This window comes from Festucalex cinctus, chromosome 4 (assembly GCF_051991245.1).
Source record: "Festucalex cinctus isolate MCC-2025b chromosome 4, RoL_Fcin_1.0, whole genome shotgun sequence".
In the NCBI taxonomy this organism is placed as follows: Eukaryota; Metazoa; Chordata; class Actinopteri; order Syngnathiformes; family Syngnathidae; genus Festucalex; species Festucalex cinctus.
Genome location: NC_135414.1, coordinates 26,468,955 through 26,493,496, shown reverse-complemented (window position 1 = coordinate 26,493,496; position 24,542 = coordinate 26,468,955). Strand labels below are relative to the sequence as shown.

General features: G+C 38.8%; 1 protein-coding gene across 1 annotated transcript; it reads right to left on the bottom strand.

Annotated features, from left to right (window-relative positions):
- Positions 1-3: 3 nt before the first annotated feature.
- On the bottom strand, positions 4-23,716 carry LOC144017950 (hexokinase-1-like). The gene is made up of 21 exons (XM_077519964.1): positions 23,399-23,716; positions 16,615-16,777; positions 14,749-14,897; positions 14,549-14,668; positions 13,762-13,857; positions 13,588-13,687; positions 13,320-13,503; positions 11,899-12,054; positions 10,608-10,695; positions 10,162-10,307; positions 9,094-9,286; positions 8,883-8,994; positions 7,546-7,694; positions 6,744-6,863; positions 6,564-6,659; positions 5,500-5,599; positions 5,233-5,416; positions 4,610-4,765; positions 3,835-3,922; positions 2,286-2,431; positions 4-1,446 (listed from the first exon to the last, which is right to left on the bottom strand). The coding sequence occupies exons 1-21, from the start codon at positions 23,459-23,461 to the stop codon at positions 1,302-1,304; spliced, it is 2,754 nt and encodes a 917-aa protein (XP_077376090.1). The 5' UTR covers positions 23,462-23,716; the 3' UTR covers positions 4-1,301.
- Positions 23,717-24,542: the final 826 nt, after the last annotated feature.

The window sequence follows — 24,542 nt, the reverse complement described above, 5'->3', positions numbered from 1 at the left end:
ACACAACATGGGTTTGATTTTATTTCGTGATTGATCGACAGTGTTGGGACAGATACAGCAAAGCAAGTCAAGTGTTTACAGTATGTGATAAATACTGACAGTGTAACGATGGAGTGATTATTGCGGCAAAAAACAGTTTATGTTGACATTCATGGGCGTATTTGGTTTGAGATTCTCTTGCCCACGTAAATCTGATTTTTAACTTATGTACAACACTGGAGCAGCTTCACTTGGACTATTCTAAAAGGATAAATACCGGTATCTGGTATAGAAAAAGGTTCAAGAGCCGTTTTTATTGGGACAATAGAGGGTGCACGTGCGTTCGCTAACATCGTAGTATTTTAAATTTCAAAAAGCTATATGCACCTAGGATGGAGCCCTGAGAGACACCAGTAGTCAACTTAAAGACTATTTCCAACTCATGTGCCACTATTCACCTTTTGTAAAGCAAAACAATAAATAAATACAACTTAAATGGAATGATCATTTAAATACCTTCCTCCAGAGATTTAAAAAGCTTTTATAATCCAAGAAGTGAGAACATTTAAAAGCCTCCTCATCAGAGCATTTGATATCACTTTAAAATTTATAAGTGATATTCTTCCACAGGTTTGGGCCACCCACGATAGCATCTCACGTTACTTCCTTTGCTGTTGCTAACGAGTTGATACATTCACGCCGCACGGCGGGATTTGTACAAATGTCTGGTAAAATACAAACGTTCTTTGGACATAATTTACAATAGATTACAAGAAAACAACACAGAAGAATCGGAGCACAAGCACGCTCAGTCAGTCAGCATGTGTGACCCGAGCAGAGATTGGATGTTCTATGTTCACGTTTACACGACTGAGCAGATTAGAAATAACAGCTTCCTCTTGGTGTGTGCGTGTTTGTCATTATTGTGCGATCAATCATCTCTAAATATAAAAAAATAAAATAAATAACACATATACCAGAATAACATCTTAAAAGCTTTAAAGCAACAACAAAATTCCCTTTCACATCATATTTGTGTCTTTTGTGGAGACACATTCAGCTGACTTTGGTAGAAAATATATTTTATTCACCCATGGAAGCACACGCCAACTGACACCTTGCAATTACGAGAAAAATCCTGAGGGTGGCAATATTTCACACCACAAAGCAAAGCTGCGGGTGTGTTATAATAACTGAATGAGCTACGATCTTTGGGAACTTTCTACATGTTTTACAGCTAATACGGTGATTGTGCTACTTAATCTTCCACATGGACACACGAAAGCAGGAGTGTGGGACAGAGGAGTGGCTCGTGACAGTTATTAGTTTTGGAGCTCTTGTCTCAATCGGACGCCCACGGCTGTGATGAGCGCTGCTCCTTTGCCGCTGCCGTCCTCCGACAGCAGGAAGTTGACATGGCAGTGGGGGGCCAGTTCCTTGACGGTTTTGTGCATGATCCGAGAAAAGCTGCGCAGACAAGATCATTAGTTGGGAGGATGTTAAGTGATAAAAAGCAGACCCCAGCATTTCCTCATGTACAGTGGGACATGATCTGTGCCAGAAAACTGGCCAACTCTGATTTGGTCCATATTTTATCAGTAGGAGTGAACCCGTGTTCATCGCAGGACATAGATGTAAATATTTTGTCTATAATTCATTTGAAAACATTATTTTACATGTACAATACGTTATTTTGCCACTTGTTGTCGGCTGAAAATGAAGATGATGAAATCACATGTGCTCAGGAAATAACCAATCATGGCTCAGTTTGCTATTGTCACATGACAAACCCCCCAAAAACAGCTGAGCTGTGATTGGTCATTACTTGACCTCTGAGCACCTGTGATGTCATTTTCAGTTGACAAGTGTCAAAATGTTTTTTTTGTTTTTTTTGTTAAAAAAAGCTTTTAATTGTACATGATTGTACATTACAGTATGTCTACCATGCTAGAAAAGTTTTGCTCGCGAAGGAACATAACAGATCATCTCAAAGTATTTCTACTGTTTGGTGACGTCAGTGTCTGAGTTGTCATGAATCATACGAGTAAGGTGAATAGGATTGACACACACACACAGACACAGGAAGTGTATTGACCTCTTAAAAAAAAAAAAAAAAAAACCCTGAGACTGACTTGCCAAACTCACAACCCAGATTAAGAACCACTGCTTTAGGCAAATGACAGGAAACCATTAGAAAGTTGGTGGGAAAAAAAGAAAGAAAGAAAAAGAAAAGAAGCACGCCCTTAACTATGACCGATTTATGTGCATTTGAGAGTTGTTTTGTACTGAATAATGGTGCAACTTACTGTGGATGCAGTTTGTAGAGCGTGCCATCCACCCCTACAGTGATGTTCAAAAAGTCCAATCCACGGTTTTCCCTGATCTTCTCCACTACTGCTGCCATTCCTGCCCCACAGAGCTGAGCGGCTCGACGTGACACTGCTCCACAAACCTGTATAACAACCACAAAAGAAAAAGAGAGAGAGAAAAAAATCTTAATCTTCATTGCGACACTTGCCACACGACGCTAAACTGAATCTCATAAGTTCATAAAACCTTGAAAGGGGACATTCGTATCCACATGTGAAATTCCCACATAGCCACACACAAAACTCTTTCACAAATCAGGGTTGTGCAATTGTTTTGTAAGTTCAATTTCCTCACAAATGTGCACCGACTGCGCCGTCTTCTAAAACCACAGCTCGGATGCAATGAGGTTCAAGAGTTTGTTTTGATAACCGTCTCTGTTGAGACTAGTAAGGGTGCGAATGTGCAAATGGCAGCAGTACAATGCTAAAACAGCTTTTTTTTTTAATTCAAATTCAGTACAGGATAAAAATAGATTTTAAAATTAAAAATAGTATCAGACTCAAGAGTCCTGGGGATGGATACCTTAAGTCAGGGGTGTCCAAACTACGGCCCGGGGGCCATTTGCGGCCTGCCATACTTTTTTTTTTTGGGCAGCCCGCGGCAAATACTAAAAATAATTTTTCAATGCTGTTTAAAAAAAAAAAAAAAAAAAAAAAAGAGGGTGGATTAAACATTTCTAGCTACGCAAAGACACACATTTTGCAGCTAATAATTCAGTTCCAGAAATAAAAATAATTCCATCCACTTGTTTCTTAGTGTCAACGTCCAATTTGTGAAAACATCACATTAATTAATGGTTAATTCTTAATGGAAAAAAATGTGAAAACATCACATTAATGGTTAAGTGTGGTCAGTTGACGACCGATTGTTCTTGTGGTTCAGAATGTCAAGTAGGGATCAGCTGCTGCTCAGTGGAGAGGCATATCTATTATAGTGGCACACAGGGGTCACTATTAGCAGTTTTCAATAAGTAACTGTACATTATATCAACAATTTATAATTGCTTCATTGATTTTTACCATGTTTAACTCATTCACTGCCATTGACGGAAAAAGAGGTCAAATTATGCATTTTTTGCTGGTCTGGCAATGAATGTGTTAATAAAAAACTTCAAAGTGGCCCTTGCAGCTTTCTATTTTTCTGTATGTGGTCCTCAGAGGAAAAAGTTTGGACGCCCCTGCTTTAAGTCAAATATGAGGATAAAGTTAAGGGATTGAAACATACCAAGAAAGCTTTTAATCAAAACAAGTGTAGAATAATTTTAGAGCATAAACTTTTAGACGAGCCTGGGCTAAAATATTCCACTTATTAGATTATTATAGCTTCAGAAGGCAGTCCAAAAAAAAGAAATACAGTGAATGTTAAACTGTGTTGCTTTAAATGACAAACTGTGAACATTTACCATTTACACATTTCAACAGCTTCAAATCAAGAAGCCATAAATATTTTATTATTATCTGTATTCAACAATCTGGTGCAACGTACCTCTTTGACAATGATACTGTCATCACAGGTGCTGTCCAGTCCCAAATGTTGCAAGATGGACCTCACTTGGAGTAATGCCAATCTGTCACTGCAGAAAGACACACATAGACAGTCACCGGGGGTGAAGGGAAATTTAATTTTAATAAAGTTGAGGAATACAATAACTTAGGAGGGATATTAGACAAAATTAATTTAATAACACATTTTAAAGATTGCTATTTTCCAGTATTAGTTTCAAAAAGAATATTTTTTACTGAATATTCTGAAATCCTATTGCAAATTCTTGCGTTGATCAGGATGGAGATAGAAAAGATGATGACTTTCAGGCTCTCATTATCTGTAAGATATAATCATAAAAACTATGAAAAATATTGTAATATTTCACTCTGTAGTGTCATTTTTTTTTGCGATTGGCTGGCAACCAGTTCAGGGTGTACCCTGCCTACTGCCCAAAGCCAGCTGAGATAGGCTCCAGCACCCCCCGCGACCCTAGTGAGGAGTAAGCGGTCAAGAAAATGGATGGATGGATGCTGACATTTTTTTTTTTTTATTATTATTCAGATGCATCTATGGCTGGTTGTATTTACTGTAATAATGCACTCCAATTTGCCTCAACTGCTTTAACGCCAGATAATCCAAATAATTCCAATTCTACCTAATGATCAATTGATTGATTAATATTTCCATCCCTAGTAAGAATATCAGTGAGGTAAGAAAGTATTTTGTTGATTATGATACTAAAGTAAAAAAAGGAGTACAGTGAGTACATGCTTACCTCTCAATCTGAGAGAGGAACTTTGTTTCAAAGATGCCTCTGGTCTTCAGCGTCTCTGAAATCTGCCCTCTGAAGAGGAAGCCCCTCTTGGTCAAATCTATTAAGATGTTCCGCACTATTTCGCCAAGGTACATGCCACTGCACATTTTCTCGTATCTAGAATGTACACATACACACACATGTTAGATTAGGGCTCTTGATGACTTGAGCTAGGCCGTTATGTCGCTGTTATTTGTCTTTGCTTGGCGCCCTGCTATGTGTCCTTGCTTGGCGCCTTTCTATCTGTCTGCATTCTGACATACGTACACGGGGAGGCTGAGCCGTTCGCCCATGTGGGCGGGCGGCCTAGACAGTATAAGTGCAGGGACAATTCTGAATAGTTCAGTTCCTCTTCCGCATACTAATAGAAGAGGGCTCCGCAGCTGTGTACTCGATCTTTCTGGCATCCAGTAAATATTTCAACTGAGAACATGCAGTCTTCTGGTTACTATTAGTATAATATCGTGAGCATTAAGATACAAGAACCAGTGGAAGTTCCCACCCAGAACCTTACACACTCAAAGTAAATAATAGTATAACTGTAAAGTATTCACATTGCACTTGCATGTAACTGTGCTTTTTACCTCTGTTTCCCTGGATTGAGAGAGAAGTCATCTACAGCCCGGTCGTACTCGGTCCTGATGTCGTCGAGGCATCCGTTATCACCGAAGGCCCCCCACTCCATATTGATGCACATTTGCCCTTCGTTGGACGGTATCATCTCAATGTTCCTCATCTCCTCCATGTAACACGCGTTACTGCCGGTGCCTGCCCGCAGACGTCGAGGCATTAATAATACCGTCACTTTGGATCATCCTCGTTGAAGTCGCATGAATGAAAAGTAAACTGACCAGCGATGAGCCCGACCTCACAGGTGGGCTCCTCGTACGCGCAGGTCATCATGGTGCCCACTGTGTCGTTGACGATAGCCACGACATCCAGCTCAAATTCCTTTAGAAGAAACATAGCAATAAATATATTGACAGGTCATTTCAATTTGTCTTATTTCTTAAAGTGGAAGTCAACCGTAAACATTTCCTGACAATAATATGTTGTATGTGACCTCACCAGTCTAAACATGACATTCTGATTATTATTACATTTTCGGAATATGAGTTACGAAGCAAAATCCAGCCTTTTTTATCCATCTCAGGAGGCGGCCATTTTGCCACTTGCTGTCGACTGAAGATGACATCAATGATGCTCAGGGTTGAACCAATCAGAGCTCAGCTGTTTTCGGAAGCTGCGCTGTGATTGGTTGTTACCTCAGACCTGAGCAACTCAACTCAACTTTATTTACAAAGCACTTTAAAACAAACATTGCTGTATATAGAGTGCTGTACATGAAACAGAAATCGGTCACGCAGTAAAGATTAAGATGAATAAAACGAACAAAACAAACATTTTAAGTATACAAGTGAATAAAATTTACATCAATAAATTAATAATAAAAAGTAGGTAACTGAAATAATAACTAAATAAATAGGTAAATAAATAATTCATAGTCATATTCAAAATTCATAACACAATATACAGCAGACACCACAAAGCACCAAAACAATGCTAAGTCTCATGGTGGGCCAAAATCCAAAGAATACAGATGGGTTTTGAGACGGGTTTTGAAAGTAGATAGCGAGGTAGATTGCCTAATATTTTGTGGAAGGTGATGTCATCTTCAGTCGCCAGCAAGTGGAAAAATGGCCTGAGATGGATAAAAACGGCTGGATTTTGCTGCTTAACTCATATTCCACTAACACACAATATTAACCAGAATGCCATATTTAGACTAGTGAGGCTACATAGAACATATTACTGTAAAAAAACAAAAAAACAAAAAACTTTACTTTTATTTGTCTGAATAATGTCCCGGACCACATTGTTTGATTTAAGAGATTCCACCAAACTCTTGACCTACCTCTCGCCTTTTAATGGCCTCTCTCAAAAGCCCCACCACATCTTCTCCTTCACAGTCTGTTGCCTTGAAGCCTTTGGTCCACGTCACCAGGATGCCCTTCGTATACAAACACATCCACAGGCTCAGAAAATGCCACCATTCGGCACGTATCAAGAGAACTGCAGACAGACAGACACTCACAGAATCCAGGCTGGTTTGAAGGCAGGGGAAGGAGAAGGTGAAGCCCAAAGGAAGACGAGCGTTCTTCATCCCCATGTAGTCCAGGAAGTCACTTATACAATGCACAATGTGATCAAACAGCTGAAATAGGAAAGGCATGACATGCATGTAAAATAAGTGTGGGTCTCGTTTGATGCACACAAGTACCAGTATATGGAAACAGTACGTGGAAGTCATTTAATACAATAAAGGACTTTCAAGCAACCTGTTAAATGTGTTGTTTGTCTGTCACTTAAAGTAGGTTAAAAGTTCAGATATTAATAATGAGATGTGTGTATTTGGTAATAAACAAAAAACGCCAACGAGAAGAATCATGTTTTTGTAGTGTGAGAAGAAGCCAGGCTAAGGAACAACTGTGTTTGTATTTGTTTTGTTTTATTTATTAATAACAGACACCGCCCTGATTACCATGTTTGTACACCTGAGACAGTTGAGAATGGTAATGTTAATTAAAACATTACCTGTGCCGTTAAAAAAAGTATTACAGTTATGACTAATATTTGTTTTCATGCAAGCCAAATGCTCTGACATTAAGTGAAAACTGTTTTTAAAAAGTGAAGCAAGAGTCAAAAGGTAGCAGACAGGATTACCTTGACAAACACAGTGACATCACCACTACTAATCCGACACGCCATACCAGTCAGTCTACATTAAAACAGCTAACGTGCTTACCACTAACCTGGCAGCTGCCCACACCTTTCACATCTATTTTGTCACATGCTGCCCCTTTTTCATTTCAATTGGATAAAAAAAAAAAAATCACCTCCTCTCCTGTTCCCTGCATCACTTCGAGAGGAATGGCGTAAATCTTGTTGTGCATCTCCACTGTTCTCTTCTTCCCAGAACGAATTTTGACCATCAGAACTCGAAAGTTGGTTCCTCCTAAATCCAAAGCCAGGAAATCGCCATTTTCTGCAGTCGGACAATAAACAAATGTTGACAAAATAAGCAGTGGCATTCAATCTTTTCATGCATTTCTATTTTTATGCCTCGTATTGAGCGTTTAATTAGGTTGTATTTTGTTTCAACAATGAGAGCATTAAGTCTCGTTAGGGTAAGACTTCCCCATTGCGAGAGTATTGTTTATATAAAGTCAGGTGTGAGAGTACACCGTGACATGACACAGCTCCTGAGGCTAAAGATAGCGCCTCCACCTTTTGCTCCTGCTCTTCCAAGGCATGACCTTATCTCAAGTAAAAGCTGTTTGACTGTGTGAAACAGAAAAATGTACAGCATAGAGAGTAGAGACTATTAACTTGAAAACACCCATCTTTCCAGATCCATTAAATAGTGATTACTTTTACATTACTGTGTATGTTTAGGGTGAAGCTAGATTGATACACGTTCAGCTCCACACCACTGGAAGTCTCTCCCTAGTAAAATCCGTGACACTGCCTCCCGGATGTATTAAAAAAAAAAAAAAAAGAAAAAAACACACACCATCTGTTCTGTGTGTGCTGATCTCTCTCAGTCACCTCCTACATGTCCACAAAATACATTTTTAATCCTCCCATGAGTAAATATTCTTGCATCACTTGAAAAGCGCTATTTAGACGTACGTTATTATTACTACTACTACTACTACTACTACTACTACTACTACTTTTACTTAACGTAACTTTATTTAGGGGTGTCAAATTAGTGCGTTAATTTTGAGTTACCGTACGTTAATTTTGAGTTACCGTAATGTAAAGTTCCATTAACGCCACTAATTTTTTTTTTAATGTGCGTCTTACTTGCAAAGCTTGTACTGGGGGAATTCCAGACACGCCCATGTCAAAATTTAGCAGTAAAAAATTCAATGATGCATATATTTGTGGAGATTGGGGTCAAGTTGTACTGTACAATTTTTAAAATGTAGTATGTAAGTTACTTATATAAAATAGCTCTTAATATGAAAAAAAAAAAAATGCACTGAGCCGTCACCAATGTCTTACAAATGCAATTAATCAGAGTTTTGCCTATACTACCTTTGAAATCAGTTATAGCAGGAAATTTACTGTAAGTGTAATGGACAGCTGTCCAAACACTTGTATCCGTATAGCATATTTTTGCATCATACCTACTGAGACCTCACAAGAAAAGGAGGAAGTTTCTAACCTGTGCCATCGGGAATGCTGCACACAAACGTTGGCAACATTTTCACTGTGGCAGTCTCTTGCGTAGCCTTCGAAAGGCCATTTTGGATCTCGGTCCTCATTCGGCTCTTTACCTGGAGAAAAATATGACAGCTTCATGATCTCTCACACATACACACACACACACACACACACGTGTGACCACACGCACACTTTGATGCATCCCTCCTCACCTCTAGCAGCTGATCGGTCGTCAGGCGGAACTCCGACAGAGTTTGCGCGATTTGCCTCGATTGCTCAGCGAGTCTGTAGGCCACGGCCGTCACCATGGCGGCTCCTTTTCCGCTTCCGCTCTCTGACAGGAGGAACCGCACGTCAGAGTCGGGGACCAGCCGACGGACCGCCTTGTGAAGACGACGGGCGTATCTGAAGGAGATTTGTTGGCGATATAATTCATTGATTGTTCCAGACCTAACCTAAAGCATTGAAGTGTGGGGGTGTTCCTGCAAAACCGTTTTTCTTTTACAGAAATGTGCTATTTGTGTCGTTTTTGGATGTGGATACAGAGACCACACTAATCCAATATTTATACAACTAATTCAATGAATTGATGGAGTTTAACCGCCTTAAAATAATGTATAAAGCCCATCATGAAATGTTACCATTTAACATGCAAATCAAAATTTAAAAAAAAAAGTGAAAGCCAGTACAAATTAAGAGGAACAGATATTTTTTCCACACCTAAATACAAAATGAAACAAAAAGAACAATGTATTTCATCTTTGTGGAACAATCTGGATTATAAAACTAAATCATCTCAGTCTATTTGTATTTTAAAAAAAATGTATAAAAGCTCGGTTGTGCTCATGTTCTTGAATCATTTTGTTTAATTGTTACCATGATAGCATCTTGACTGCTTTTTTTGTGTTGATTAATTATTATTATTATTTTAGTTTTTTATTTATTTATTTTTTAATTTAATTGTATTCATTTTTTTTCCTTTTTTTTGATCAGGGGCAGATCACAAATTTCACTTCTTTCTGTCTCCTTTCATTTCTTTTTTTAAACATTTTGAATTGAATTGAATTGAAATTCAATTGAAGATTACTTTTATCATTGTGGTTATGGGGTTTCATTAGCTTGTGAACATACTGTAGATAGTCAATCAAAGGTTCAGTCTGTAGACAACTATGAATAACTTGGGTTTATTATTGCTAATAAACTAATAAACTTAATTGATACTGTCTCCAGCAACTGGATGGCGATTGTCGTTTAAACAAATGCATGTTTCCATGACTCACTGTGGGTGCATCTTGTAGAGCGATCCGTCGATGCCAACAGTGGTGCGCAGTCGGGCCACGCCTTTGTTCTCCTTGAGCCTCATGAGGATACCCGCTAGCACTGCCGCAATCAGGTTGGCAGAGCGGAAAGACACAATGGTGCAAACCTAAATGGAGCGGATGAGGGAGGAGAAACACATTAAAACATCCATGCATCCTTTTTCAAACCGCTTATTAAGGGATAATGCAAAATTGGAATCTATCCCAGATGATCACATCTAATACATGAAGACACAACAATTCAATCTCACTATCAAAGCTACAGTACTGTGTTAGTCTCCAATCTAACATGCATGTTATTGATAGTGGCAAGAAGCTAGAATAGAGGGTAAAATGGCACCAGAATTGGGCCGGCCCCTATTCCATGAAAGGAGTCCTTTAGTGTCTATTGTGGCAACAATACCCACATGTTGAACGGCGGTGCAGTCTTCATCCGAGGGCTCCACACCGAGTCTGATTAAAATCTCTTTGGCCTTGGTTAATCCCTCCTTACTCCTAAACGAGACAGAGACAGAAAGAGTGACACCGTGTTGTAATCCAATAAAGCAGACGGTCACAAACTTTTTCAAATCAAGACAAGGGAAGCGTCGATTCAGGACTTTTCTACGTTGAACCCTTTTCATGAGAATGAATAGGAATTAATGATATTATAGACAAAACTACAAGATGGAAATTGGCATCGTTTCAGTTTGCTTATAAAAAAAACTAAAAAGTTGATGTTGAGGTGAAAAACACCTTGCAGCATAGGGATTGGTCATTGGGGGTGAGGTATATTTAACCTGTCTATCAAGGTTTAAGATGTTATAATAAATCAGAAAATAAATTAACTCATTGACTCCCAGCCATTTTCACTGAAGCAACCCCCTTTACTCCCGGCTATTTTACTGGATTTTGACTAATTTTGCAAGGTCCACAGAATATTATTCACAAAGCTGTTGAAAACCCTGGGAAAAAGAGCTTGTTCCAACATGGCCTGGGCTGATCTCTTATACTCTGCTGCCACCTGCTGGCCGTTTTTGGAATAACTCCCATTGCTTTAAGTGACTTCCTCATGTCAGAAGAGGTATCAAAACCTTCTGTATGCTCTAGCATAAAAAACAAAAACAAACAAACAAACATATAAATACGTTTTTGGGAGTGCAGGACAAAGTATTACAAAACGTATTTATACGTTTTGGGGGTTTGAATGAGTTAATGATGGCAGAGACAACTTTTTAGGAACAAAAAAAATATATATATGTTTTTTTTCCCTTTGGAATATTTCAAACAAGTCCAAAGTTTATTTATTTATTTTAAAAAAAGAAAATAAATTTGGCTGCTTCCCAGGACCCCAAAAGTGTTCATGATTTTCTTTGGTCTAAGTTTAGGAATGGTTGCAATATTACTTAACAATGTTAGTAATACAGTTACAGTCCCTGTCAAGAAGGTTGTGAGTGGAGATCCCACAAACCCATGTTGTACATCATCATTTGGGCCAAAAGGACGTCAAAATCTCTTTGGAATGCTCTACCTCCAGAAAGTAGAGCCACTTTTAATTGCCCTGCCTCACCCCTTGACATCTGGATTTTGGCTTGTGTTCCTGGACTATTAAAAAAAAAAAAAAAAAAAAGTTGACTTGCCTTCGTAGTATGCTATGATACAGGAATGACCATTTGAATCATGATGCGCATCAAGTTTGGCGTTTTAAATGCAACTTACTTCTCAATGGCAGACACGTGCTTGGTCTCAATCTTCCCTTTAGTAAGAAGTTCGGCGGTGATCCTTCCCTCAAACAGCAGGCCCTCCCTGGCCATCTTGACCAGAATGAGACGAACCAGCTCGCCCATGTACATTCCACTAACCATCTTCTCAAACCTGCAGCCCAAGTAACAATTTGTAGAAAGAAAAGTGAGTTATTGATCTGTTGATCCATTTGTCTTCCATGAATCTGAAGTCTTCATCATACCAAGACATTCTTGGACAATTCAATTCTAGTGTGTTCTTTTTTTCATGGTGAAGAATGATCGTCAATACAAACACATTTGCGTGTTAGAATTCTCAAATAAACGAGTATGCAGCTTACACATTTAAAGTTCAATATAAATGCACCAACTGGAAAGCACATTTGTGAAGCATTGTTAAATCAGTTATAAAGTCTACAACCATGTGAATGCAGTACATTGAATTTCAATACATCTTTTTTATTTTTTGACCTAATGCTTGTTTAGTTTCTTTGCCTTGCTCTAGGACAGTGGTTTGCAACCTGCGGCTCTGGAGCCATATGTGGCTCTTTAATCCCTCTCCGCTGGCTCTATGTGGATCTCTAAAAAAAATATTTTAGAATTTCTTTTTTTATTTTTTTTTTACATATTTAGATTTTTTTGATAAATAATATTTAAATAAACTAATGATTTATGTGAAAAATTTATTATTAATTATTATTTTAAAATATATATCAGAGTCCAAATTTTTGAGTTGTCAGCTAAAGAGACATGAAAAGTAGATAAAAAAAATTATAAATTACCTAAAAATGTATTTAAAAAAAAAAGTGACCATAAAATGTCCAAAAAGGAAGAAGAAAAGCAGACAATTACCATAAAATGTCCATAAAATTACCAAAAATGTCAAAAAAAATAATTAAGACAAGGTGGGGGGATAAATGTTTCTAACCAAGTGACAAAAAGTGTCCAAAAAAGAAAGAAATCCCAAAAATGACCATAAATTGTCCACGAAATTGTCAAAAAAAAAGGTCAGAAATTGATAGCAAAAAAGGCAGGGAAAAAAAGTTTAAAAAAAGGCCAAAAATGAAGAAGAAAGGCAGAAAATTACCATAATATATCCATAAAATTGTCAGAAATTTGCCAAAAAGGCAGAAAATCTACAAATATATGAAAAATAAAGCATTGCTAGGACATGTAGTGACTAGATATTCAAAGTTCAGATCACCCTGTATTTTCTTCAACAAGCCATTCATTAATGTTCTATTTTCACTGTCTGTAATTATAACTGTATACATTTCTGCCCATACTGTACATGTTTATACTTGTATAAAAATGTCTTAGCCCCTCGTAAGTGCATACAAGATAATGTTACATTCTAAACATATACAGTAGCAGCCTGAGTGGGCTCAAATGACGTACAGTTGTTTGCCAGGGTTCAGAGAGCCTCGGTCAATCTCTCGGTCAAACTCCGTCCGGATGTCCTCCAACCAGCCGTCGTCTCCGAACGCTCCCCACTCAGTGTTCACACACATCCTGCCTTCGTCGCCCTCCACCAGGTCGATGTGACGCAGCTCCTCCATGTAGCACGCGTTGGTTCCGGTTCCTATAAGAAATAATTATTCAGAAACTCTTGTATGCACTCAGCTCTCCTTTTGGAAACAACGTGAACACGCTGTAGACGCAATACCGATAATAATTCCGACTTCGCATCGTTGGTCGTCAAAGCCGCACGTCATCATAGTTCCCACCGTATCGTTCACCACAGCCATGATGTCGGCTTCATAGTCCTGGATGAAAATGGAAAAGACTTCAACAATGGCGGCCTCTCGGCTCGTCCTGCCCAGATGAAGATGTGACTTACTCCTCGTTGTTTGATGGCTTTGTTGAGCAGCTGGACCACATCCAAGCCCTCCACTCCGCTCGCCTTGAAGCGCTTCGTCCACGTTATCAGAGTGCTCTGCAGACAAAACAAGGCTGTCACTCAAGCTTCACTACACAAAAACATCCTATGGATCAATAGGTCAAAAGTACACACCATGTGAAAAGTCTCTTTCGGAGCATGTGTGATATTTTTCTTTATTCTAGCTATATGGTGTCTCAGTTAGAGGGGGAAGTCAACCCCCCCAAAAAATTATTGACAATAATATGTAGCAGCCCACTGATCTATATATATTACTGGATAGCCACTAGACCAGACTTTTGAGGCCGCGAGGCTGCCATATTACCACTCCCAAGAAACGTTTCTCGGCATACGATACATTTACAGTATCGAAATTTATCAATATCAGAAGGCGGCCATTTTGCCACTTGCTGTCAAGTGAAAATGACATCAGAAAACAGGTGAGATGTGATTGGTCATTGCCTCAGCCCTGAGCAACTGTGACGTCATCTTCAGTTGACAGCAAGTGGCAAAATGGCCACCCTCTGACATGGATAAAAACGGATGGATTTTGCTTCATAACTCATATTCCACAAATGTAATATTAATCCGAATGTCATGTTTAGACTAGTGCAAACACATAACATAGTATTGTCAAAAATTGTTTAAGGTTGTCTTCCCCTTTAAGAACCCGGATTGACACAGGGAAATAACATAGCTATATGATAAAGGAACAAGAAATTGGCAGGTGTTCGAAATGCAATTCTACCTCATCAAGTTTAGTTTGCTGGCAAGGGAATGAGAATGTGAAGCCAACCGGCAGCTTCTTGTCTTTAATGTTGTGTTTTTCCATGAAGTCGCCCAGACATTCCGCCACATGGTCGAACAGCTGGAACAAGGCGGAGGCAGAGGTAAGAATGAAGGTATGTGCATGTGTGTGTGTGTGTACTTGTGCGTTAATTAACACACTCTAGCTCCGCTCCCGTGCATGATGTCCTCCGGTGTGTCGTAGATCTGACTCTCCATCTGAACCGTCTGCTTCTTCTCGTGACTGACTTTGACGCGAAGGATCCTGAAGGCACTTCCTCCCAAATCCAAGGCGATAAAGTCTCCTTTCTCTGTAGGAAACAAGGGAAAGGTTGTCACAGAAGAAGGGATGAGTAAACAAAAAGCAGAAAGGCACATGTGGCGGTATTGAAAAATAACTTTTTACTTCATGTTCGAAAGATCAGCTCAGTCGGTTTTAAAAATGTGGTCCAGCACAGAGGTGTACAAACCTGTTTGGTATTGATTAAGGTCAATAATCTACTTGTTTTTTAGGTGTGGCGCCAAATTATCTACTTCAGTAGTAGCTTAAAAGATAACTATAAATTTATAACTGCTTTTGTTATTGCTAAATCCCAAAGTAAGATTCCAGGAAATGACTATGAGTCAGTGTGAAAGAGCTTTTTACAATAAGGTGTGGAATATTTGAATAGTCACATATGAATTGGTGAGTTGGGACGGCAGTTTATTTGCAATGACTTTATGGCTTTCAGATTAGATAAAACTGCACGTCTTATCAAAACTTCTTTTCAACAGTATTCTGAAAGTTCTGATCTTTTCGTTCTGCTAAATCATCTTCTCGCATCAGATAAAGAAGGACTCAACCCAAAACGTTTCTTTGCAGTACGTTCTATGCAGCCATAATACCCGAAATACGGCATTCTGATTAATATTGCATTTGTGGAATTTGAGTTAAGAATTTTGCTCAGCTTCAACAGGTGAGCCGTGATAGGTCGTTACCTGAGCCCTGAGCAACTGTGATGTCATTTTCAGTTGACAGCAAGTGGCAAAATGGCCGCTGCCTAAAATGGATTAAAAATGTGTGGATTGTGCTGCTGAATTCATATTCCACAAACCAGGGCTGCTCGATTATGGGGAAAAAAATAATAATCACGATTATTTGGGCAATAGTTGAAATCACAATTATTCAAAAGATGATTTATTTTTTGGTACAAAAAAAGAAATTGTTTACACATTACAAAATATTAACCACAATTTAAAAAAAAAAATACAAACACTAATTATGTAAGTTCCTTTTGAACAAAAGAGAATTTATAATATATATTTATAATAATATATATATTTATTTGTGTTGGTAAAAACTTGAAGGTGGATTGCAGCACGTGCACTGTGCAATTGAACGATCATTTATTTTTTTGGTACAAAACTAGAAAATGTTTAAACGTAAAAAATTAAATAAATAAATAATAAAATTCTTTGAAACACTAATTATGCAAGTTCATTTTGGATGAAACAAAATTCATTAAATTAGTTATTTTAAAATGTAAAAAAAAAAGGTGCAATTGTAGTGTTTTCATGCATTTTAAAGTGTAAAATACAAAAATCGCAAATCGAATCGCAATTGCAATATTGGTCTGAAAAATAGCAATTAGTTTTTTTTCCAAAATCGTGCAGCCCTAAAACGCAGTATTAATAAGAATACGAGTTCAGACTAGGGGGGCTGCACAGAATATATTGTAAAGATTTTGGTGGGGATTGACTATCCTTTTAACAGTCTGTTCTTTCTACTCTGGATTGATGCAGAACATACTCAAAACCACAACTAAAGTACAGCCCTTTTCAAAAGCGTCACTGATCAAAAGCACATCTTACAGTGAGGGATAGTGTGAGACACACAGGTTATTCATTTGCCGAAGTAATCAGCTGACTAATGGCAGCACAAGAGAAGACATTCATGATGGTCTTTCAAACTGGAAATGAGTAGAAGAATAAAGGGCTGGACCACAGGGGAACATTTGTGTGTCATTATAACGCGACTGCAGCACTGACCCGTGCCGTCGGGGATGGAGCGCACAAATGTCGGCAGCATCTTGAGAGATGACGTGGTGTAGGTGTCGCGGCTCAATCCTCGGACCATCTCCATGCGGAAGTGCTGCATGATGTCCCGTAGCGTCTCATCAGAGAAACGCATGGAGTACAAGTACTTGTCAATCTGACGATACACAGAAAAGCAACCGTTCATTTGAAGTCCCAGTACATTGAAATTTGATTCCAAAGTGAGTATGTAGTTTAACATTATGGCTTCAGCTTCAGAACAGATTTGATAGAGATTATGCTTTTAGTTTTTTTTTTGTTTTTTTGTTGTTGTTGTTTTAATACTTTTGCTTAGATAAGCCATCAGGATTTGTTTTATTTTTGTATTGGTTTAATCTTTACATCATCAACGTGGAATTTCTTTAGAAAAATACCTTGTCTTACCATTAGTATCATAAACTGTTACAAGTTGCACACAGTCTCCGGTTCGAGTCCAGGCTCGGACCTTCCTGGGTGGAGTTTGCATGTTCTCCCTGTGCCCGCGTGGGTCTTCTCCGGGTACTCCGGTCTCCTCCCACATTCCAAAGACATGCATGGCAGGTTAATTGGGCGCTCCGAATTGTCCCTAGGTGTGCGTGTGAGTGTGGATGGTTGTTCGTCTCTGTGTGCCCTGCGATTGGTTGGCAACCAGTCCAGGGTGTCCCCCGCCTACTGCCCAGAGCCAGCTCAGATAGGCGCCATCAGCCCCCGCGACCCTTGTGAGGAATAAGCGGTCAAGAAAATGGATGGATGGATGGAAGTTGCACACAAACATATCATGGTCAGGGTTATTATAGTTTTTGAATTTTCATTTCAGTTATTTTTTTATTTTGTTATGAGTTTGTTTAAGTTAGTTTTAATTAGTTTTCAGGGTGATTCTGTTAGTTTTTATTAGTTTTAGTTATTTGATAAATGCTTAGTTTTAGTTTAGCTTTAGTTAGTTTTAGTGTTAGTTTTAGGTTTTTTTTTTATGTGTATGACTTATGTGCAATATTTTAAAAAAAAAACACCACGGGAGCATCAACTGAAGGTGCTTTTCTATTGGCTCCTACTAGATGACGTCACCTCTGTGTGACACACTTTCCAACTTCCTTATTCCGGTTAATAGCAAACTAAATCTACTTAAAATCACATTTAAAATTATCCCCAAAAGCTCATGCTTTAAATGAATTACCAAAGACTAAAATGAAGGACATTTTTGCTATAATTCTAGTTAGTTGTAATTATTTTTGTAAACATAAAACATAGTTTCAGTTAGTTTTTGTTTTTTTAAAAGAATTTCCATTTTTATTTTATTTCGTCAACAAAATTGTTTTTTTATTTTTAGTTTTAGTTTTATTGTTAGTTTTATTTAACAAAAATAACCTTGATCATGGTACCTGTGAGATTTAAATCTGGGCTGTCATGCAATTCTCAGTACAAATGCCTCAGTAGAACTGCTATTAAAAAAAATACACCCAAAACATTTAGCCCACAATTTGTTGTGACGTATACAATATAAATAATTGACTTTGTGCGTTCATTACATTACATTTTCTCCCTTATGTTGGTATGGGCTTCAAAGGGCATCTTAAAAACTGAAAAGGTTCACTTCTTTATAAATAAAGAAGCACACTATGAAAGTAAAACCAAAGCGATCATTTACATAATCACATACTGCATTATCACCTCATTATCCGAAAGTAACAAACAAACTGTTCCAATGCAAAAGAAGATCCAGATTTACTGGATCTGCTAATGACTTTACAATTCCACACCCACATAGCTCACATAGCTGTGAAATTAATAATACTGCTCAAACATTACCATCCTTTACAAAAGGAAGTCAATGACATCAAACCAGCGTTAAGACTACTTGTGTCATTGGCACGTTTTGTCATAGTTGACCCATAGCTGTACATTTTTGTACCACGTCACTCAGCTGTCATCAAATCTTCCCACAGTGTTAACACACACTGCCTGTGTCACTTGCATTGTGTAGAACAGGATGTTAAACAAATTATTGTTGGGTCACTGTTACATCAGCGAATGAACAGGCTCATGCTTTTTTGTCATTGGCTCTCTTAAGCCTGGTTCACACATGAAGAGAATTGGGCTGTTTTTGTCCCGATATTGCCCCTTCCCGACCGACCAAGGACGTCAAATGCCCGACAATCTTTTGTCTTATACAATTATCTTATAAGATTATCTTTATACGTGAGATGTGTTAAGAGTGGATTTGTCCCGATAATTGAGTCCAAAACCAGTCAGGGTTCTCAATCTTAAATAATGAACATGTTCAGTATTTACGACAAAAATCTTAACGGCAACAGGGACGCCGAGGTGTGCCTGCGCCACCAACTGTGAGGTCAAACGGAATGTAGCCAATCAAGAGGCGCCTGAACTGAAAAAGACAGAAGTACATCTTTAGGCAGTTGGCTTAAATGAGAGTGTCTTTGTTGAGCAGTGTCTGATCATAGGAGTAGGAAAAACTAGGCATTGTTTAAAATTTTCACTTCACTAGTGGCATGACAGGTTTAGCTCATGCAGCAAGATGAGAGATGACGGGGCAATTATGTCATGGGACTGCCTCTGCAGCAGAAAACCATGACGCGGCGCTTTATCGGAGCTTTTCAAGGGAGCTGCTTCAAAAAGAAACTGAATTTCGTTTCAAGCTAAGAAATGTCACATTAAAACGTTACAAATAAAAATTGTGATGCTTTTTGGTGGGCTGGAACATTTTAATGACATCTCAATTAAAGTCTGGAGGAAAAGTGATTCCGTGTAAGAGTAAATGGTGTTATACATATATAGTTGTAACTTGTACATATATACTGTACATATACACATTGAGATTGAGATATATAGGTAGAGAAAGAGAGAGAGAGTGAGAGAGAGATAGGAGATGGAGAGATAGGAGATGGAGAGATAGGAGATGGAGAATGAGAGAGAGAGAGAGAGAGAGAGAGAGAGAGAGAGAGAGAATAGAGATAACAGAAAGAGAGAGAAGAAAGAGAGAATAGAGAGAAAGATAAGAGAGAGAGATAAACAGAGAGAGAGAGAGAGAGAGAGAGAGAAAGAGAGAGAGAGAGGCAGACAGGCGGATAGACAGATAGACAGATAGACAGATAGACAGATAGACAGATAGACAGATAGACAGATAGACAGATAGATAGTCAGACTGATAGATAGATAGATAGATAGATAGATAGATAGATAGATAGATAGATAGATAGATAGACAGATAGACAGATAGACAGATAGACAGATAGATAGATAGATAGATAGATAGATAGATAGATAGATAGATAGATAGATAGATAGATAGATAGATAGATAGATCGATAGATAGACAGCTAGCAAGACAGACAGACAGACATCTTTTTTGCCAAGGGAGAGGCAGGGTTTTCAAGGTCAAAATCCCGAGGGAGGGGAACGGTAAGGCTGGAATGATGTGCTGGTTTTTCCACTCAACACACCTTTACCACACACCTTTGCCCTTGTGACTTCACCTGGAACTGTTGCTGAACTTACAGGATAAGGTCATGCTCTCTGTGGAAATTCCTCTCTTGCCTCACCCTTCCTTCACGCACCCTCCACCTGCCAACAATGTCCCGCTCACCTTGTCACAGGATTGCTTGGGGAAGCTCTTGAAACATGACGCTGTGGTGTTTGGAAGTGTCACGTGTGCACACACAAGCGGCCATTAGGAAAACTAGCCTAGTCGTGCATCTTGCCTTGATCACGGTAAAACACACATTCAACAATGCCAACAATGTATAGTCAAGAGCAATGAAGTGGATGGAGATACAGGTGTTTAAAAAAATGGCTTTAGACTAACTCTTTTGTTGTATTGTTTGAAATAGAAATTATCTGAAAAAAAAAAAAAAAAAAGAACTCAAACTAAAACATTTTTCTCAAACTAGACAACATTCTGGGCCCACAGATGCTTTTTTTTTATGACATTGTGTGGAAAGTTCACAGCTGATTAGCATTTTTAGGCTGGTGTCTTTAGCACAAGGGTCACTATAAAACATCCCTCAGCTCAGGAGCGACACAACAACTGCACACCTGGCTGGATGGAGTCTTGCAAGAGTGTGTGTAAAGCTTGCGCGTGGTGCTTATAGTCACATGGCTCAAAGCTGGCCTATTTCGGGGAGGCCGAGAGAGGACAGGAGGGAGGGAGGGAGATGCGCTGCGTTGCATCAGTAACCCAATGCTGTTAATGCGTTTTATTTTTTTATCACCGCAGGGCAGGCCGCTGTTCGATAACAGCGACAGACAGACAGAATGGTTACAAGAAGGAAGCGTGACAGGCCCTAAACTTTCCTCCATTTATAAAGGAAACCTGGCTAAAAGAGAAGCTGATGACATCATTAGTAAGCGGCTTCATGTGTGAGTCATGGGCACTGATCTGAATATATGACTGGATATCCGAGAGGTTAAGTTTTTCGTAGCCGCGAGGCCGCCATATTGCTCCTCCCAAGAAACGTTTCTCGGCATACGATCCTATACATTTACAGTATCGAAATTGAAGAACATTTGAGACAGTACTTAGTAGAAACAGCACGATTTATGATGTTATAAATGTGTTAAACATAAACAAGACATTTTACAACTTGCCTTAACTACATGTATAAATTATATGCTTAATGATGCTTAATGATGTTTACAGGAGGATTTTTTTTTTTTAAAGAATTATAACTGTAATTCAACAAAACTAATATCGGGGTATTAAGGAAGTGAGCGATAAAAGAAAAAAGCAGAACATACCGTCCATTATTATTTTTTTTTTTACTTGTTAAAAAAAATAGTCACCACCCCTGCCCTATACTAACTGCCTAAGAGCTGTATGTCTAATCTGTAAGTACGTAAATAGTCTGCTCGCAAGATGGGAGGAGCAAGATGGCCGCCCTGTTGCTTCAACGGCGTGCAAGGGTGTGCGTGTATGGGCTATCGGCTATCCAGTCATATATTCAGATCAATGATCATGGAGCACATGTTGAGCGGAAAAATGTGAATACGTTTGTTCTGATCAGGGGGAAAACAAAGATGTTGTCTACTGTAACACGAGATAGGGATGTGTTCCGTTCCGGTTGCCTGGCAACAATATTGAATCAGGATTTGCAGGAAACTTTTAGTGGGTGGTTTTTAAAAGATGGAAGAGACTACTAAAGTTTACTAAAAGGTGCCTCGAGGCCCATGAAAACAGGCTCAGTCACATTTTACCAGGAATCGAAATAAGGAGACTGTGCAGAGGGCCACTTGGGGTAAAAGTAAAAGGTACACATTCATGGTGTCCAACTCAACTCTTTTATTTTTTTCACTTTACTTATTGAAAGGGTGGGCAAACGTGCCCAAGGACTTCGTTCTAACTTTAAAACAGATAGAGATGAGCCAAGCCGTTCAGCGAGGAAGTAAATATTTTCAAAAAGTTACAATTTTTGTAATATGTAAAATATTTTATTTTTAATAAAGCAATTTATTTGTATTTTTTGATGTTTTTAATTTATCATAAATTCTAATTCTATCAAAAATACAGTTGAATTACTGTAATTGGTGGTCAGTGGTGGCCACTGCCACCCACCACGGCTAAGGGATAATTTTGACAAATGTAAATAGTACACAATATTAGTTTTGGACACCTTTCACTGAAGAATGAAGAGATTGTTGTATCTTTTCCCTGTCATTGTCCTTAAATACGCTTTTAATGAATGAGCTGTCGATCAGCAGGCAGTTATTGCCAGAATCAATACGCAAAATAACATCAGTCGTCGGCGACAATTGATCAGACCAATCTGATTGGCTGTTAGCTAGCAAATCAGTGTTCAAGACAAGAAACAGAAGTGACAAAAACAAACAGCAAAAAAAAAAAAGGTGTTATTTCATCAAACTCAGCTAAACATTTCTCTTTACTGTACTTTGAGTTGTTCCTGTTTGTATTATGAGTGTGCTGTACAAGGTTGGTATGCGTCCATTTTCATTTCATGAAACCCAGGACCGTGGATGGTATAATAAACAAACAATGACTTATCTGCCATGTTCACAGCATGTCGAGGTCAACCTGGTAATTTCTGTGTTGTGGATGGTGCAAGTAGAATGCTACGTATCATTCTTGTGCATGTGTGCGTGTATCAATTTATTGCCAAACCTTTGTGAGTTGGTCTCACCCGGGCCACCCAAATGAAAAAATTCTGGCTCTGAAACTTAAGAAAATACTAAATTGTTACCAATAAAAATGTGGCCACCCCTAAACTACTGAAGTCAAATTCCTACTTAGAACAGATAAGAGCTCGCTATCGCAAACCTTTTCAAGTTTGGTTCTTCCCTGGGACCCCAAACTCGTGGGAAATAGATGATGCAATATTGTAACATTGACTTTCACTGTACATAATGATTAAAAACACCACATAAAATTTATGACAAATGTGGGGGGATAAATAAATGTGACCTGTCCACTAGTATATGATGGGATTAAATGCTGAAATGGCTTTCCTACTAACAACTTTTACTGTTTCCTCCGTGTGACCATTTGTCCTTTCATCTTTCATTTCCTCTCTCTTCTTCACCACACCTCTTTAAAAACCCCAACAAGGAACCACCGGTGCCAGAGGCTGCTGAGTCACGGCTTTTAAACATCAGTGCAGTGCGTCATGTATGCCCGCTGCCAGGTAACCGAACCAGAGGAACAACTGTAACGGGCACTTATAAACAAATAAAAATAAAATAAAGTAAAACACTACTTGAAACCCGGGAAAGTCAGACAACATAGAGCACTCACCTTTTTAACCTGGTCATCCTTGAGTTCGGTGAAGTAGTAGGCTAGTAGCTGGGCTGCGATCATCCTGCTCCTCTTCTCTCACACACACATGCACACTGACACACGCTCACACGGATGGAGGGGAATAAAACGGGCGGGGAAAGAGGCCCACTTAAACGTCTACTTCATTTAACACTACCGGCCTGTAAGAGATGGATAGATATCCACAAAAGAGTCGAGGCAGGTTTTAAAACAGTCAGCTGGGTCATGTGTGGGACTTCTTGCTCTCTCCGCACGTGAGTGAAACCGAGGAAGCAGCAATGAGTGAGCAGCAACTTTGGAGGCAGGAGGGTTTAGTCCGTAAGAAAGACACGCCCACCATCTTATATCTGATTGGATAGGAGTTGGGCCTTGAGAAAGTTTGCCCGTTGCTACGATACGATTGCACCTGCGCCATATTGAATGTGTCAATGGTTTTCAGACGTGCGCGCGCACACACACACACACACACGCACACCCACACGCATGCACACCCACGTACACACGGGAAAAAGATGTGCCTTTGTGACTATATGTGTTAATGGTATCGTCTGTGATGTAATTCGTTGATGGACAAATATCCATCGATCCATTTTCAATAAAATGTAATTGTTCACACTTAATCCCATGAGATCTGGTTTCCTGTGTGGAAAAGTTGCTACAGTTACAAGCAGAAATAATTTTTTAATAATAATAATAATAATAATAATAATAATAATAAATCACTCCACTTTGACACATACAATATGGCGGCAACGAATGGGAGTCTCGGTAGATTTAACGTTAAGGAGGCCTCTGATTGGCTGCTCTGCAGATAGACGCAAACCCAAAAGGGTTGCGGATGTCACTGCGTTCCTGGTCAACTGGAAAGTTGACATTTTTAAGTTCCAAGAGCCCAAAAAACAAAACAAAACAAAACAAACAAATAACAAAACAAAACAAAACAAAACAACAACAACAACAACAAAAACGTTAGGACTGTCAAATACAGTCCAACTAATTTCTGTTTCTGTCCCACTTCAACTGTTAGTTAACAGCTAATCAAATACCCCCTTCCCTCCCCAAAACCATAGTTTTAGTAAAAGCTAAATCTTGCCGACCAATAGCCTACAGTTTGTCAGACAAA

Bases quoted from the DNA above. Each gene is read 5' to 3' on its own strand.
- LOC144017950 (XM_077519964.1), bottom strand. From the start codon at position 23,461: ATGATCGCAGCCCAGCTACTAGCCTACTACTTCACCGAACTCAAGGAT. The intron at 6,864-7,545 runs GTGATTTTTTTT...TTCCTATTTCAG, and splicing joins TGCAGGGAACAGGAGAGGAG to CTGTTTGATCACATTGTGCA. The intron at 6,660-6,743 runs GTGAGTGTCTGT...TTGTATACGAAG, and splicing joins TTCAAACCAGCCTGGATTCT to GGCATCCTGGTGACGTGGAC.